Genomic DNA, 17712 nt, shown 5'->3' with positions numbered 1-17712 from the left:
AGACCCAAGTGTGCTTGATGCTGAGTGGGAAGGTACGTTTAAGTAGGATGCCCATCCCTCGTGAGCCGGATGTGAAGCCGGCATGTTCCACCATTGTGTATCCCCATCTGTTTAGTGCCTTACAGTTGTTACCAATTTGGGTGTGTCTCTTGGAGTAGGGCGACATCTGGGGAGTGGCGTATTATGTGTTGGAGAACAAAGCTTTGTTTTACCTTGCCCACCAACCCATTGACGTTCCAGCTTAGGAGCTTAAGACTCCTATCACAGTGCATACTCATTTTGTCAAACAATATTTCCGCCAAATCTTTGAAACATGTAACACTGCCAAGTTAGAAAAAGTCTCTTTGTGCATGACCAATATTTCCCCCCCCCCCCATAACTTCCATGAGAACTGTTTGCAGTAAAACTTAAGATAGAACCCCCCCGACGGCAACCCCCCCTCCCTGCTACGTAGGTTTAAAACTACCCACATCCCCAACTAGCAGATAGCCTTTCGCCCCAGGAACAAATCAACAGTTACGGGGGAATATGGGCTAGTACCGACTCCGGACGCCGGGGGCCTGCCCCCACCCTCCAAGGAAAGTGTCAGTTTGAGGACCCAAAAGTCTTGCAGGGCCAGCGTCTCATGACATACCCCCGCCACCGCCTTCTCAAAGTAGAGTTTTATACATTACAGTTTGCTGAGGCAGATCCATAAGTCCAACACCACAAAACTCAGGTTTGTTCAGTCTCTGTTGACCGCTAGTGTCCCCGGGCTGCTGGACCTCGATCTCCAGGATCGCTGACTCCGCCAGTCTGTCTGATCTGCCATCTGCCGAGCCCGGTGAATGGGCGTGGGTGTCTCTCCAGTTGTCTCCTGCGGTCGCTGCTGATCTCTGCGTGGCCGCCTTATTCAACCAGTCTTGCACCTCTGTTGGAGTCGTGAAGAACAATGATTTTCTGTCTGCAATGATTTTGAGCTTTGCAGGGAACATCATCATGTATTTGATACCTCTTTCTCTTAGCGCCTTCTTGATCCCATCGAAGGAGTGTCGCTCTTGTTGGACCTTAAGTGTGAAGTCAGGGAAGAAACGGACGGTTGCATTTTCATAGTGTAGGTCCCCTTGTGTCCAGTCTGCCTGAAGGATTGCGTCATTGTCCCTATAGTTGAGGATTTTTGCGATTATAGTCCTGGGGGCTGCCCCGGGTTTATGCCTGGGAATTGGTGCCCGGTGCGCACTCTCGATTGTGAAGAGGGAGGAGAGCCGTTTCGGTTTGAGGTAGTTGAGGATTAAATCCTCGAGGAAGAGGGCCATACTCAGCCCTTCTGAGCCCTCCAGGACCCCGACTACTCTTATGTTCTTGCGGCTTGCACTCCCCTCCTGATCCTAGAGTGTCAGGGCCATCTGACGGTGTTGGTGGACCAGCTTCTGGAGTCGCTTCTCAAGCTTTTTTGTGGAGGTTTGGAGCTCCAGAACGTTTGTTTCATTCACCTTGACTCTGTCCGCAGTTTAGTTCATGTCGGCCCTTGACAAGTTTATTTCGATGGATACAGTTTCGAGCATGGTTCCCAGCACCTGAATGGCCGTCATTATTGATGTGAGGGATGGCTTGTTGTCTCCAGTCTGCCCACCCTGGGCTCCTGCGTCTGGGGGAGCTTGCTTCGGAACCCCATATTTTTCGAGTTTATTTGTTTGCACCTCAGTGCTACCCTTGGGCTTCATTGTAGGGGTGCACTCGTCAGGCCCACTCACCTGAGGGTTCGATACGCAGCTCTCAAACACCCCAACGCAATCCCACAGTGTGGTGGTGTCTTCTCTGCCAATATTTCATTCCGTCAACGCCGGGTGTTCAATTGCTGATCATAACAGATGTGGTACCCTTTAGCCATTGTCCACAGTGGGTATGATGGGTGTGTATGTGTGGTGGGGGATGGTGCACTCCCAGCAGGTCCCTGGAGGCATCATCATTACTTTTACGGATGGCGGTTGCCACCGCCCCTTGCCAACCATGTGTTAGGCCTTCCATCTGCTCTATCCGATACTAGCCTTCCACGTGTGCACAGCAACACAGTGTGCCCTGTGAATCTGTTCTGTCTCCGGTGTGGGCAGTGCATGCACGTCCCAGGGTGACTCTCACTTGCATCCGGTACGCATTTCAAGGGCTAACTGCCCCTGCTCACAGGGAAGAACAAGGCCTCTTGCCCCCAACCATGGCAGTTCCTGTGCGCGTCTGTATAGGCGCTTCATTTGAGTGCTGCCCGGCTCAGGAGAGTCGATGTTTGAGTGGCCGCAAGGGGAGGGAGGGTGGTAATTGGAGACTGAATGGAAGACTGCTGCCCCAGTCCTGCTCACTGGTTACAGCTGGGCAGCGTAGAGTGTGGTGCAGGGCGCAAGCCACGATCCGCCGCCCGGTCAAGAATCCCACAGTGTAGAGCAGCCGCTGGGAACTCCGAGATTGTGTGCTCCCGCTCCCCTACCGCAGCCACTGTGGCCCTGGCGGACCCCTGCATAGACAATGGCGGGCTTCCGGGCACGGCAGAGGGAGGCGGGGTGCGGAGAAGGGAGAAGGCAGCGCCGGTCCGCTCACTGTTGGGTGAGCTGTCGTGCAGGGTGAACAGAAGGAGGCCAGAGGTTTTACCTTCGCTCTGCGGGCGGGCCTTTCCTAGTGGTCACGATATTGCCTTTGTGCTGAGGAACGGTCCCAAGATGTCCTTTTACGGACCGGATTTTTGCAGCGATCAGGTCAGGCGTCATTCCGCCAACGCTGCCGTTGTTTCGGGGTCACTCCTGCATGATTTATAGCAGATTTTAAGAGTTTCAGGGTTCAGCCCCGGCGGAGCTCTCTCTTCAGGCAGGCAGCCATCTTCGTCTGCGCCAGGACACGCCCCAGAGTCTGACTTTTCTGATATTGAAACCACTATGAAGTTAGGTGATACCGTCGCCAGTGACAGTTGATACCTGGAAGGTGTTCCATGTAATGTTGACATTCAGCGTTTATGTTTTCATAATAATAATAATAATACAGAGTTTTGTAAAGAGCGTACGGTTACCTCATAGGAAGTGTCCCGGCGCTAAGCGTGCAGTACGAGAGATGGGAATAGTGAGGGGAAGTCCATGGCTCTGATCTAATGGGTAAAGAGCCAAGTTTTCAGGTCCTTCCTAAAACCAGCCTCTGAGGGGGCTAACTGTATGACAGGCGGCAGACTGTTCCACAGCCTGGCCGTATTGGCCGAGAACGTCCTGCCACCCAGACGTGCCCTTCTTACTCGCGGAACGAGTAGTTTGAGTAGAGAGCTGGAGCGTAGGAGTCTCGCCTGTGAGTATCTGGGGAGTCGAGCTTTTAAGTACTTGGGGCAGCTCCCATGTAAGGCTCTAAAAGCCAAAATCAGAGCCTTAAATTTTATCCTGCTAGCTACTGGCAGCCAGTGGAGTATGTGCAAATGCGGAGAGACATGCTGCTTGAACGGGATAAACTTTATCAGCCTTGCAGACGCATTTTGGACGGTTTGCAACCGTTGGATCAAGTATTTGGGCAAGCCCAGGTACAAGCCGTTGGCATAATCCAGCCTTGAGGTGACCATAGCATTGATTACCGTTTTCCGGCAGCCTTCAGGTAGTAGCAGGAGAATTTTTCACAAATTCCTCAGTTTGCTTAAGCAGCCTCCTACAACCTGTTGGATGTGGGGAGAAAAAGATAAACTATCATCCCACTTCACCCCCAGATTTTTTACCTTTGTGCTAGGGAGGGGTGCCTGACCCATCTCAGCTGGCAACCACAGCTCAGAAGAGGGGTAGGGGCCTTTTCCGAAGAAAATAACCTCCGTTTTACCGGCGTTCAGTTTCAGTTTGTTTGTGTTCATCCAGCTCGCTACATCACAAAGGCACCCTTTGAAATTAGCAAAAGCTGCCTCCGACACCTCCGAATACGGGAAGACAAGCTGGGTGTCATCGGCGTACGAGACTGCCGTGACTCCCCAGTTAGCAATTAAAGAAAAAAAGCAAGTCTTCATTGGCATGATGGTGATGAGATCAGCCGTGATGCGTCGATGTCAGTCTGTTTTTCGCCATCAATTATTTTCATGTCAACGGTGTCTTCGACTTTAACAGCAGTGCTCGCTGTGTCAATGCCTATGATGGGAAGATGTTGACCCTAACGTTGACAACAAACATGTTGGGGACAATGCCTTCAATAGAACCTCTTGCTGTCAATATTGTATGGGGTCAGAAGCAGTCACGTCAATAGGGTTTTCTTTGACTTTTCTCTGAGAATTTCCACCTCAAGTGGTCCTATTCTCCTCTTTGCTTCTGCTATCATTTTTTCAAGCATTCCTCGTAGTCTGATGCCCTGCTTAAGAGTGCACTTGGGAATTTTTGGACAGATATTGCAGTCCTTGACACAATGAGACGGAGGTAGACTCACTACACAGACCGTATGAGGGTCCAAGACATCTTTTTTCCTGCCACAGGGAAAGCATTTCTCAACTATAGAAGGCATAATAAGTGTAAAAAAATCCTTAAATTGACAAAAGAAAGTCTATCATTTAACAGCCAGATGTAAAAGACAATGAGTGAAAAAGGAAAAGTATTGTCTAAAAGACCAATATTTTATCAAAACCTGAGATTTTAACACCTCAGGTGCTCTCTCGTATCCTTCTCACAGGAGCTGGGAATAAGAACTGAGTGTGTGAAGCAAAAATTGCCAGTACAAGGCATTATGACCTAGAGGGACTGCCAGAAGTTCTTAAATGCACGGGACTCTTTTCACTGTTTTAAATTATCAGTCTATCAAGTTACATTTTGTCCTCTTAATTTTACCCTGATATTTCCATTTAAGATGTTGAAATGCAGTATTCAAATTTCATCAGAATTTTTCCCTTGGTTTTTCAAAAACATATCCCCTTTTGATAGATTCTGCAGTATGTGTTCATTCGTTTTATGGACAAATGGATTCTTCATACTCTTTATGATGCATGATCAGAATATCTATAAAACAGTGCCTCACATTCATGCAGATAGCAGGAGATCATTCAGACCTTTGTTACTTTCAATGAAGCTTCTCAAATGCAAAAACTACTTTGCTCCAATCCTATTTAAAAATGTAGTGTTTTTATAGTTTATGTTAGAGTACTTCAAAAGGCCTACATGAAACACTAAGATTGAACTGGAGGTATGATCAAAGTGAGCATCTTTTGGGAACAGTCCCAAGTTTGTCTCTTTCTAGTAGCTGCAAGGAATTCACACAATTTAGAGAAGCAACTTCACAGGACCCGGAAGGAGATGTTGAGCAAAGCAAATTGAACCCAGAATCAAAGCAGCGGGTGGTCCACTTAAGGTACAGAGAAACAATGACTCAAAGATAGAGAGAGGTGTGAAAGAGCCTATACACATCAGCAAAAATCAATAACAGCAATTATTGATATGGTTCAGAAAAAGGGATGCAAGTCATCTACTGTAAGCCTCTCACCTGTACTCATCCCTTTGTGTTGGAGCATAGGAAGCTTGATGCAAGCTATAGTCAACCATTCTCTCTCTTTCCTGAGGTAATGACCTGAAACATCAGTAATACTTCACATTATTTAAAATCCGTGTAAAGCAATGCAAGGATGTGTTACAGCAGCTCACTGAAATCAATTTACAAACCAACATTCCACTCTTTTTCAGAAGCCATGAGGATTATGCCTTACTGTTCACACAAGTATCACAGACTAACTACCTGCAAGCTCAAAATATAATCATCAATTACATACTTGAAGATTGGTGCACGAACCATGCATGACATTTGGCAGTCACTTATGTTAATCTGACCATAGGTATGTTCAAAATTTTGAAGATATATTAAGGAGTGACAGTAAAAAAGAATAACCATAATAACTTTAAAAATAACTTAAATGAAGTATGTTTGGCACTGTTTGTTGAATCTGGATGAAATGTGGCTAATAGTTTGCAAGTCACACCCAGTACAGATATTTCGTTTTTCATGTACATTGAATATGAGTGGCGGCAAATCTGGTTAACGGGATTCAAGATTTTCTGACTCACAATTAAAAATAGCAGGAAGATACAAAGGTGTTACATTTTCAAGCTCACTGGCACCCTTTTAAACTCTTAAATCTTAAAAATGACTGAACGGATTAACACCCAACCAATGAAAGCACACTGAGTAAGTTGTACTTTCAGATCAAGTTGGTCACAAATTTGCTTACTGGTTTTTGCTGTAGGAGAAAGCAGAAAATTCCCTATCGGAGCTAAAATAAGAAAACACTTCTTGATTCACCCATCACCCCTTCAACTTCTTTTCCCCTACATGGATCTGCACAGCCTTAGCAGAACAAGTTAGAAGATCACCCAATTTCATTGAAATCGGTCCATGGGAATAAATGTTAGAGGAAAATCAGAAAACACAGGGCAAACACATAAGGTTATGTTAAAATGAATTTGAAGAACGCACGTACACCGGGGAGGTTTCATGGTGCTAATTCGGTTGAAATCCAAGTCCTTGAGAAAGGTTCAGAAAGCCTGTCGGAAAAGCCAAGATTTTAGAAGACTTCTAAAGCCAAGAAGATTGGTGCAGAAGCGGATTTCGGAGGGAAGGGAATTCCAGAATGTAGGCGCCAAGGTAGAAAACCTGGCACCCCCGGAGCGCCTTAGTCTGAAATGAGGGGTAAGTAATAGATTTTAGTGAGCTGAACGAAGATTTCGTGCGGGAGCATATTTGTTAATCATATTATTGACAAAATTCGGGCTGCTTCTGTTAAGTGACTTAAAAGTAAGACATCCAATCTTGATAGCACACCACTGAACAACCGGAAGCCAATGTAATTGCTTCAAGAGAGGAGTGATATGATGATGCTAGGTTGGTGAACAATCACACGATCAGCCTGGTTTTGTACTATCTGTACACGTCTGGAAAGATAGAGAGGGATGCCAAAGTATAATGAATTGGCATAATCGACATGGGACATGACCATGGCGATTATCACCTGAATCCGGGCGTCGCGAGAGAGAAATCTACTTATCTTTTTTATTTTGTGTAGTTGAAAAAAGCAGGTGGAGATCACCGAACTGATCTGAGGCTTCAGAGTAAGATCCTGACTGATAACCACTCCAAGGCTTTTAGCCGAGCTAGAAGGGACGGGGGGGGCTGACCCAGCTCCTTAGGCCAAAAGTGGGGTCCCCATGGGTTTTTAGCGATGCCACATGTTAAGACCAGCTCCGTCTTGTCCGGATTAAGTTTTAGATGGTTTTTGTTCATCCATTGACTGATGAACAACATGGTGGATTGAAAAGCATGAACCGACTCCGTAGAATTACTGATGGAGAAGATGAGTTGGAAATCATCTGCATAATTGAAGGTGAAGGGTTTGCGCTCCTTCAGGGCTCGGACAAGAGGCAGGAGGTAGAGATTAAACAACAGGGGAGAGAGGGAGGAGCACTGAGGGACTCCACAGGAGATTTTAACTCTAGGGGCAGTAAACTGGGCAGTACAAACTGCCTGGGAGCGATTTTCCAAAAAGGAGCTGATCCAGCTTAAAGCAGGGCCCGAGATTCCTGTGTCCCTCACACTGTCGACCAGGAGGGAGTAGTCGACCGTGTTGAAGGCAGCGGAAATATCAAGCAAAACAAGGGCCTGTGAGGAGTCTCTATCGACCTCACTACGAAGAGTATCCAATACTGTGAGGATTACCGCCTCTGTAGAGTGCGCTGGGCGGAAGCCTGCTTGATGGGAATCAAGGAATTCTGATTCATCCAAGAAGTCTGGGAGACAACCTGTGATATAGGCTTCCAAGATCTTAGCTAAATAAGGAAGACATTTGTCAAAATTAGCGGATCGGATCCCACCTTCTTTACAAGAGGGACAACGATTGCCTCTTTAAAAGTTGCAGGGACAGTGCCTTGGGACAAAGACTCATTTAAGAGATTAAGAGCAGGACTAGGAAGGGTAGTAAAAATGTCCTTCAAAATACTGGGAGGACAACAGTCAGTGGGAGAACCAGATTTGACTTTCGAAAGAAGATTTATGAAAGTGTGCTCACATATTGTGGGAAAATACATGAAAGTGCTATGGCTGAGAATGGGATGAGGACTAAAGTCTGGATTTTGACAGGACGGGATACTGGAATTGATTTTTTTGATGTTGTCAATAAAAACAAGAGATTCAATGCATTGCAAAAGGTTTATAGGGGGGGGGGGGGGGGGAGTACATGAGATTCTGTCGGGGTTAGATAACTCATTCACCATATGAAAGATCTCCTTCGAGCGGTTAGTTACCAACAAAATTTTAGATGAAAAATGTGCTGCTTTAGTAGATTTCTTATAAGTATTCAAGGAGTTTAAATAGGACTGTTTGTCTTTGGGTTTATAGTTACCTCGCCACTTTCTTTCCAATTGTCTTAAGGCAAATTTTTGGTGTTTCAACTCAGTGGAAAACAATTTCTCGGCACCATGGCGGCGGGGGGCATGGATCTTCTTGAGGGGAGCAAACTTGTCACTGGCAGCCAGTAACCAACTGGTTAGCTGAGCAACAGCCAGGTTAATTGAGGAGTTACCCGGAGGAGTCGAACTGGCGAGTGAATCAAGAAATAAAGGTTTTTCGATCTTGTTCCAATTTCTACGAGTGCACCCAAGCTAGACTGGGGTTTTTATTCACAAAATTATCTTTGACGGTGAATTTGATAATATGGTGATCGGACCATGTACATGGTAAGACTGAGACGGGAGACATAGTGAGGTTGACAGTCCAGACCTGATCAATAATGTGTCCCTTAATATGTGTGGCCGTGGGTACCTGTTGAGTTAGGTTTAATCCTGAGAGAAGCTCGGTCAGTTCAGCCGATTGGGGGCCGCCAAGAATATTATTGGCCCAATAGTTAAAGACACCAATCCGCAGAACCTTCCCGTAGTTGGTTACCAGGTGAGCTATCTGTTCGCCCAAGGGTTGAGGGAAGAAAGGCATCCTTTGAGGAGGTCTAAAAAGCAGGACGCATACCAAGGGGGCAGTATCAGATTCAAATTCGAATTTGATCACCAGGTTATCCACTGAGGGTAAGTCTAGCGGGGTTAAGACCGTAAAGTTACAATCATGGCGTGTTATAACCGCTATTCCTCCGCCCGCTTTCCCCTGGGGACGGTTAGCCTGGATAATGTGATAACCAGAGGGTAATGCTGCAAGGATGTCAGGGGATGCTTCCTGGGATAACCAGGTTTCAGTAAACAGGAGAAGGTCAGGCTGCTCGAATTTGAGCAACAAAAACATATCCATCTGGTGTTTACCCAACGAGCTGGTGTTCAGATACACAACAGAGAGCTTCCATGCGTTATGACCGTGGCCATGTTGGATCTGAGATGGGCCAGCAATATGAGCCCCACAGATTTCAGGAAAGGTAGGTCTAGGTGCCAGGATCCCCTCTTCCATTATGCTGGAATATGTAAGGGGATTAAGCTTGGCAGAAACTATATGAAGTGCAGTCAGCTCACTGGCAGTATAGCTAATTTTCTGAACATAATGACTGGTCCCAGGTCCCGGAAGGGCGCGGACGGGCGCAGACTGGCTTGCATTTGGCGTGCCTCCGGCGCATCGCCGGAGCGCCCGCTGCACTCCCGCACTGTGATTGGCATGAGGCAGCCTTAGCTCCGCCCCTTCACGCTGATTGGCTACCGAGTGGGCGTGACAGCCAGCAGCAGCTGGCTCTGAAGATGCGTGCGGGTGAGTGAGTTTCAATTTTAAAAACAAAACAGTTTTTAAGAACATAGCAGCAAAGAATTTTAAAAGCAGGCGGATTCCAAAAGCAAGCTCTGCGAGCGAGGATGTCAAGCCAAATTCCAGCTCCCGTGCTGCTGCTGTGATGCATTTTAGGATCAAGCATAATTTACCGATTCATGCTCTTATATAGGTATAATTCACATTGCCCTTATATAGGCATAGAAATCATACCCATATTAGACATAACCCATCCAGTCCAAATACAGGCATGGCTACTTCCACTTGTTCCAAAAAGCCACAACGATTTCTTGGAAAACTCGGCTTCAGCAGGCAGGGACATTCTCTTACTTGAATATTGATTTGTCTTAGAAATCATGGAGTTTTCAAAGAACTACCATTCCCTTGGCGTTCTTTGGTGAGGTTATTATGTCCGACTTTACATCAAACTAGGCACCTTCAAGGTATAAATATGTCTACACTTGCCCTAGCAAAGACACAGTGGTTCAGAGCAGCTCGATTATCTACTTGCCCGACGCACCTCACTACAGCAAGTGCCGAAGGAAGCCAACCCTCCAGCTGACACACTGACAGAAAAGCTGTCCTTTCTCTCGCTGAGAATCCAGCTCCAATGTTTCCAATCTCCCCTCGTGGAGTGTTGAGAAATTGAGTCCCGAGACAGAGATACCAGGCCTCCGTCATTCTAAATGTATCCAGATAGTAGGAGTCGAGAGGGACATAAAGGACTAGGTCGCCCTCCACTCAATCAAGCACTAATCATAAATTGACCTAGTCCTGAAGGCAATAAATTAATGTAGAACTGTAAACAGCTATAGTTTGTCAACTGATCCTTCTAATCATACCTCTAATTATAGAGATTATTGCTCTGTTTCAGTCTGTTGCCATAAATAAAAATAGCCCATCTCTGATAAACAAATAACCAAACAACACAGTACAGACATCCACTAGAAGGACAACATTTGAAAAAGAGTGTGAATAGCTAGATGACACCTCACGGGCGCACCACCAATGGGACCCCTGGTTGGTACTCACCAGGATGGCCCTCTTCTGATCATCGGTGTCAAATAGCTTAACGTAAACGTGTCCAAAAACCCAAAGTAAAGAGAAAGACAGTGAATGGTGCAGTGTACGCAAAACATATATGTGACAAAGACTAACAACGTTCAACATATAACACACAAGATACTGCGCAACAAGATATAACTACCTTTTTATTTATATTTTCTTGTTGCTTACAGTAAACATGTAAAATAAAAAGAAGGGTACGAATACTACCTATCGATTCGTACTCAACCCACAGCCGACATGTTTCATTGCCTTAGGTCTTTTATCAGGCAATTTCTTCAGGGCCAACGAAAATTAGGGTGCCACTGCCAGCGGTATTGTGCTTTAAATGCTGGGGGGCACCTTTAGCTTTCATACCGTTACCAATATGGCTATATAAAATCCTGGACCCACTTCCAACCGGTAAGTATGGTCTTGCCTCCCTTCTATTTTCATCAGTGGAGGAACTTCAATCCGCGTCTTCTCGGCACCGGAGCCCCGGTGCCGAGAAGACGCGGAGTGGGTCCAGGAGCCACATTTAAAAGCCACATATGTATGTGGATGTCTAGCCCTTCCTTACTGTGCCTTCAGACATTGACCCGGAGCTTCTCCTTGGTCTTCGAGACCCATTTTTAATTAAAACTTTTACCAGTGTGCAAGGGGAAATGTCCCCCCTTAAAATAACAGGGTTCAAGCCATGCAAGAACTGTCACAAACAATCTGCAGGTTTCACAGACGGTCTTAATTAATTCTTTTGAGGATGCTGCTTAGCCAGAAAGCAATGTGCAAAGAGATGGACAGACCAGTCTGTTAGCGATCGCTGGTTGCAAGTATAATTTAGACATGGCAGGGAACGATGAACTTTGCTCTACATGGAAAAACGCTATCTTGGAAAAAAGATGTTTAAAAGCATGGTCCATTCAGAAAGGAGACAGTGTATAATGTGTGCCAGTTCAGGAGCAGTGTGATATTTGTAGTTACTGTGAAGAACAAGGAAAAGATGAGGATACTTTTATATTCAGATGCTGGGCAAATATAGATGCTTTTGTGCTTTTGCGCATTGAAAGATACTGGGCAGAAGGTAATAGGACATAATGTGATTTATCAATGGGATGAAGCTGTTATTAAGTGGCATATACAGACAGAAACTGCAGTTTTGCATGAACAGTTTGTGCAGGTCCCAATAGAAAGTCTAGGGGTGGAGTTTGAGACACAGTTTTCCCCAGTGAAGTGGCAGATTGTACTGCAAAGCGCAGCTACTGTGCATGACAGAACATTTAACTTACAGATGAAAAGGTTAAAATCTTGGAGACAGAGGTGGTAACACATGATTGCATGACAAAATACGAGCACCTAGGAGATAAGGACCATACAAACAGGTGGGCAGATAATGAAGGGATGTATATTCCCCTAGATTTACTCAAAATTGGGATTCTTATGTGTCAGATTGTACAAGCCAGACCAGTCCCACAGAAGGTGAAGGGGGAGTTGAAGAAAGGAAAATTACCAGAGCAGACAGAGCAGCTGGATTGCCTTGGGCTTCTGCCAACTGACAAAGGGAGCACGTATCCGGCATTGAGTGGAAAAATAGTCAGGAAGGAGAATGCCCTTCTTACTGTGCAGGGAAAAAGAGAGTCTCACTCCAATTACAAGAATTCAGAGGCTAAAGCGTGGGTAGAATTCTCAGACAATTCCCCAGAGCTGAACAGGAATGATAATATTGTGCCTTTAGACTTAAAAAAGGGACAGGAAACTGTGCGCTTTTTGAAAAATGTATTTTGCAAGAAGAGTGATGCTTGTTTCTTTTCCAGTAGTTCTAAGAACAAGGGTACCCCATAAATTGAACCTGGGGTGAACAAATGTATATAAACAGACAATGTTTCGACAGCTGTCCAACAGGATCCCATCAAAAAAGTGAAAGCGTTTAGTAAATTCACGCTAAGGAGCTAAATAAATAGGGAATTTATACAATATTCATTTATTTGTAATTTAAGTTCTTCGTAGAAAAAGTTTCAGGTGCTCACATAAGTGGCAGTGTGCAGGGCGTGACATAAGTGACCAAAGTGAAACAAGACATCACAAAACAACAAGGTAAATCCACATAAATATATACAAAAAAACAGGGGAATTTTCTTGTATGAGTCGACGACATTTCGATCTATATGAATCTAGATCATCATCAGGACGGAAAGGAGCTTCCTGAAATCAGAGTTTATTCCTGACTTGTAATCATATTACGTACTGGACTTCATGAATATTTACATTAACTGTCGGAAATTTGGCACAAATCAATTGAAGACTGCCCTGTTTTTTCACTGTGTTCGCAAGGGAGCAGATCGATTTCTCAGTTGTAACTTGCTTGTTCACGTTAAAGTCTAACGTTGTAGCGGAGCCATAGTCCTCCGGGAACTAAACTTCCCTTGACGGGGGCAGCACTTGATGGTCTCAATCCAGAGGCGTATCGCGTCCGCAGTACGCGACGCCGGGATGTCCTACTTCCAGGTCATCATACTGGGACGTGTTGGTGTGCCTGATGTCGGTATATGTGTGCCCCGTATGGGTGGGGACACCCCACCCCCCCCCCGCCCCCCAAACCTGGAGTATTCACCGGACAGTGCAAGCTGACATCCTGTGGCTGAACGGACCATACAGACCTCCAAGACCACCGATAAACTGATTTAGTGAACATGAAGTATAATGTACACAGTTATTTTTCAGGGTGCGAGAAGGCTGTGTGTCCTTCACACAGAAGTATTGTTTGTTTAAAAGAAAAAGAACAACAAACATGTTCTGCATTTGGAGAAAAACGTTTGAGTTAAAGAGTTGCTTTGATTTTTTGGCACAAAATATACAAGTTTGGCTGTTTCAATAGAAGAAGTTCCAGTATTGGCCATTTGAGACATTAGGAGCATTACTGACTTCATATGCTTTATTCTATTGGCATCATTTATTTTGTGTATCCATCAAACATTTATTCTTGCTGAGTATCCAGATATGCATGAGTTATTTTTGCATGCTTTGAAATGATTACATGCTTTTATGATTTCATAGTTTTATATTTGTGCTTTCAGTTAAGAAATGCAGTGCTTCAATAGTTGTGTTTTTCACTTAAGACATGCTTTGAAGTGATTATCACATGCTTTTATGATTTCAGTATTTTTAAAATATAGTTATGCCTTTCAGTTAGGAAGTCTAGTTTTTGATATATGTAGCTGATGATAGTCAAAGGTCATGGGATGGAGTGAGGTGAAAGAGGCACACTTGTGGTTTAGCACCCTATGATGACCTTCGACTACCATAATTTTAATGGACTTTAGTGTGGTATTTCACCCTAACCTTGATATCCTGCATATGCCTGCTTCTCTTTTGTTTTGTAATCTTGTTGTCTTTCAGTGGGAGCTGTCATGGAGTGGACAGCCTTGCCAAGAAAAGAAGGTGTGGGATGTGCATTTGATTACGTGAGAGGGAGAGAGAGGTGTGGAATGTCGAAGTGCAGTGTTGCGAGCAGTGGTGCACACATGTGCTCGGTGTTGTACATTGAGAGATAAAGTATGTGATGCTATAGAACACTGAGATAAAGTATGTGATGCTATAAGCAGTTGTGCAGAAATGTGTATTGTTTGTACAGTTATGAGACTTATGAGTTCGTACTATTGGCTTTGACATGGCCTCATGTCATCTTGTTTTTGGACTTTGCCTTGCTTCAGCTTTTGTGCATGCACAGCAGTGCTTGCAAGTTGTTTGGGTTATGAGAAATATGAAGTGCTTACTATTGGCTTTGACATGGCCTCATGTCATCCTTTTTACTGACTCCATTTTATCAACTGACACTATTTTCTGTGCTCACATAACTACAAAATGGGGAGGGCATGTTTCTGCTTCTCGCTTTTTTTTTCGCTCTTCACTGACCAGAGTGAACTGGATATTATCTGTGGAATGTACAACTCTGCCTCGGAGTTAAAATACGGGAGTTTAGTCAGCCTCAGTCTTGGCCTTGACGCAGACTGATACAGCCAGCTCGGTCTTTTCTAATGAGAAGGGGGCGAGGTTTTCTAAAAGCTTCGCCTCACGTTTAGTAATGGTATTTAAGCTGGGAACTTTTGAGGGCCAGGTGGAAGCTCGCCACAGAATAGATGTATTGCCATGGAGGTGACGGAATTTGAGTCCTGATTGAACTCCTTCCTGGGCTGGTGAAGGGCTCCCCCCAGCTTGAGTTGCCAAAGATGTTGCTTAATCGATCGGTGAGGTGTTCCTAACCATTTTATATATATTTTCTACTCTTTGCTACTTGTATATACTGCATTTTATTTTAATAGTTAATTTTAGTCACTTGACATTTGGAAATCTGCATTTACTAATATATTTGGCCTACCGTTCTAAAATGTTGCATTAATAAACTTGTGTGTGTTTTTTTTAAATGCACCTGTATTTGTTTTCTTGCCTCACATAAAGGGATTGCTGCATCTTTTCCTCGTCTTTAGGAAGTGTTGCTCAAAGTGGAATATTTAAAGGTGCAGTGGTATTTTAAATGCACCTGGATTTGTTTTCTTGCTTCGCCTAAAGGGAGTGCTGCGTCTTTTCCTCATCTTTAGGGAGTGCTGCTTAAAGTGTATTGTTTAAGGGTGCAGTGGTATATTTGCCTTCAAATTGGGAGTGCATGGTTTGGGTGTGGCTTACTGGTGAGAAATCACATTAATTACAGGCGGTCAGTGGGCTTGTGAGGCTACGGTTTAAACCTCCTGTTGCAGATGAATGTTAGCCCTGCATTTGGGTGTTAATTGAAGCAGGACTGAGTTATGGACAAGGTCTTTGTTTACAAACCTGAGGGTTCCTGCTTAATGGACATATTTTGTTATCTTGGTGAGGAAAGGTTGACTGCTTGCTTTGTCATGGACTCTTTTCTTCCAAAACTCTGTAAGCACCTGGCAATAAATGTCACATATTTCTCAAAGGAGGAATGAAGGCCCCCTTTGCATGCCTTGAGTCCAGTGTCGGCTGGTGACATTTGAAAGTGGTGAGGGGTAAAAGTTTGGTATGACTTATGTAGCTAGTGACGATTGCAAGCTTAATGGACAAACGTGGGGGCCAGGCTGGATCCTCCTCCAGAGAACAAAATGGAAAAATAGATTGGCATATGGTGAATTTTAAAGCAAAAGAATTTAGTGACAAAGCAAGTCTTATAAAGCAGCAGTGGGAACGTATAGCTTTGAAATATTAAACACATAAAAACTGCCCTATATCTTACTGCATTCATATGTGCAACTGTGCAAATTGTGCAAAGCAACAACTTCAGCCTTTTAAAGTCTGCGCTTGCGCAGTGTCTTGCACTGCATGCAGCATCAACTTTGCAAGAGAATGCTCTAACAAGGCTTCGGTAAGGACCCACAGCTGCTGACTGCAATCAGTCATATAGAAATATGTGAAGACAGGTCTTTAAGTGGGATGAAAAACGTGTTGACTCTTTAAAAAGGAACACCTAAAATAAATGTTTGTGATTCCCATAGTGTGCTACCCGACCGGTATTTTGATTTCTTTCTGACATGTAATAGCATCCAAATTTAGAACACAACTGACCTACACCTAAAACCTGTCAGAATGATTGGATTTGTCAATGTTGTTAGTTATTAAACATAAATGACTAACAACAAGGATTTGTAATAAATAATGAACCTTTAAAATGTTCAGTTCTGAAATTTCAATAGTATTGAGGCCTGGGAAAGGAGTTTTGACTTTCAGTTATGTGCACTTTATGTTAGATATATATGTATTTTTCTCGACACATCTCGTCCATCTGCAGGTCTTCAACCACCTTTCTTTCCTCTTCAGCACCCACTTTTCACTCTTCAACCTGAATGCACTTCCTTTCACATCCCTCACTCCACCACTTCCAAACATACACTGCACTCACATTATGCATGTTTTTCCTTTTGCTGTTGCCCAGTAAAGATTTTGCCATATGTGCATCCCCTTCAAACATATTTTCACAAAATTACAAGTACTACTGGAATACATGACCATTGTGGTGTTGTGCTCTGCAGAGGCCAACCTACTAAGAGGCACTTTGCTTTCAGAGTCAGAGCTCTAAACCAAAGCCCCTCATAAAGACCTGCACAGCTCAAAAAATGAATGGAAAATAAAATACAGAAAGAAATGCAACATGATTAAATAGCTAATTCCGAGAGAGGCAAGATTAAGCAAAACTTGAAATAAGAGAGGAACTAAATAGCTGACATGCATTGCCTTAATGATTTTTAACATTCATTGTTCGTAAATCAATCCATGTTTTTTGCAATAAAGTTGTTATGGGAATGCCACTGGCATGCAAGACTGCGGTATTGCGGGATGGAAGGTGATGGTTTAGACTACTATGATTGCTAATGTCCACCTTTATCTTGTGAATCAAATTTAAAAAACTACGCACAATGCTTTTCTTTTCAGAGTATTATTTCATCAAACCGTAGGAACATAAAACGGTGCCATTATTACCATGTTATTTTTAATGTCTGCATTGCATGCTCTCGGTCTGGAGACTAATCAGAATGGTCATGCACACGCAGGATATAGTTCTTGCAGTGAGGCAAGCAGCTGATTTAAAGACACTCTGCCGGCAGACCGCATTCGAACTGCAATGCATGTACATCAAATGAGCCACATAGCTCAGCTGGACTGGCGAGACTTTGTGGCGCACAACATGTACTCCTCGGCAGGACTCGGTACTCGGGGTCAGTTGTAATGTCATACAGTAGACAACTGTCAAATGTAAGCATATTTCTCTTGATTTGTGTTTGTCTCGGATATCAACGGCACAAGGGAACAAGAACCCTGGCCTTGTCTTTTGGATCCATTTCAAAGAGGAACAAAGGCAGCAGCTCCACTTTTTTTGTAACGGGGCCAGAGACGTGCAGCCAGGGCCTGGGTCATGACAGTGGGGGAGGTTAGGGTGGTGAGGGGTCCCGAAGCAAAATACAT

The 17712-nt window shown here is 44.3% G+C and overlaps 1 protein-coding gene across 6 annotated transcripts in view; it reads right to left on the bottom strand.

Annotated features, from left to right (window-relative positions):
• The window catches only part of CSPP1 (centrosome and spindle pole associated protein 1), a 1363238-nt gene that overhangs the window by 1004846 nt on the left and 340680 nt on the right, over window positions 1–17712 (bottom strand). For 5 of the 6 annotated variants that reach the window (XM_086965839.1, XM_086965840.1, XM_086965843.1 and 2 more), the window contains one exon: window positions 5446–5529. The exons of the other annotated variant lie outside the window; for it this stretch is intronic. In XM_086965839.1, coding sequence (XP_086821965.1) covers window positions 5446–5529 — 84 coding nt within the window. The remainder of the gene's footprint in view (window positions 1–5445; window positions 5530–17712) is intronic. 6 annotated transcript variants of the gene reach the window in all.

The sequence above is a fragment of the Lissotriton vulgaris genome, chromosome 4_1, assembly GCF_964263255.1.
Source record: "Lissotriton vulgaris chromosome 4_1, aLisVul1.2, whole genome shotgun sequence".
Classification (NCBI taxonomy): Eukaryota; Metazoa; Chordata; class Amphibia; order Caudata; family Salamandridae; genus Lissotriton; species Lissotriton vulgaris.
The sequence above is the reverse complement of the archived record's forward strand: the minus strand, read 5'-3'. Positions and strand labels throughout refer to the sequence as shown.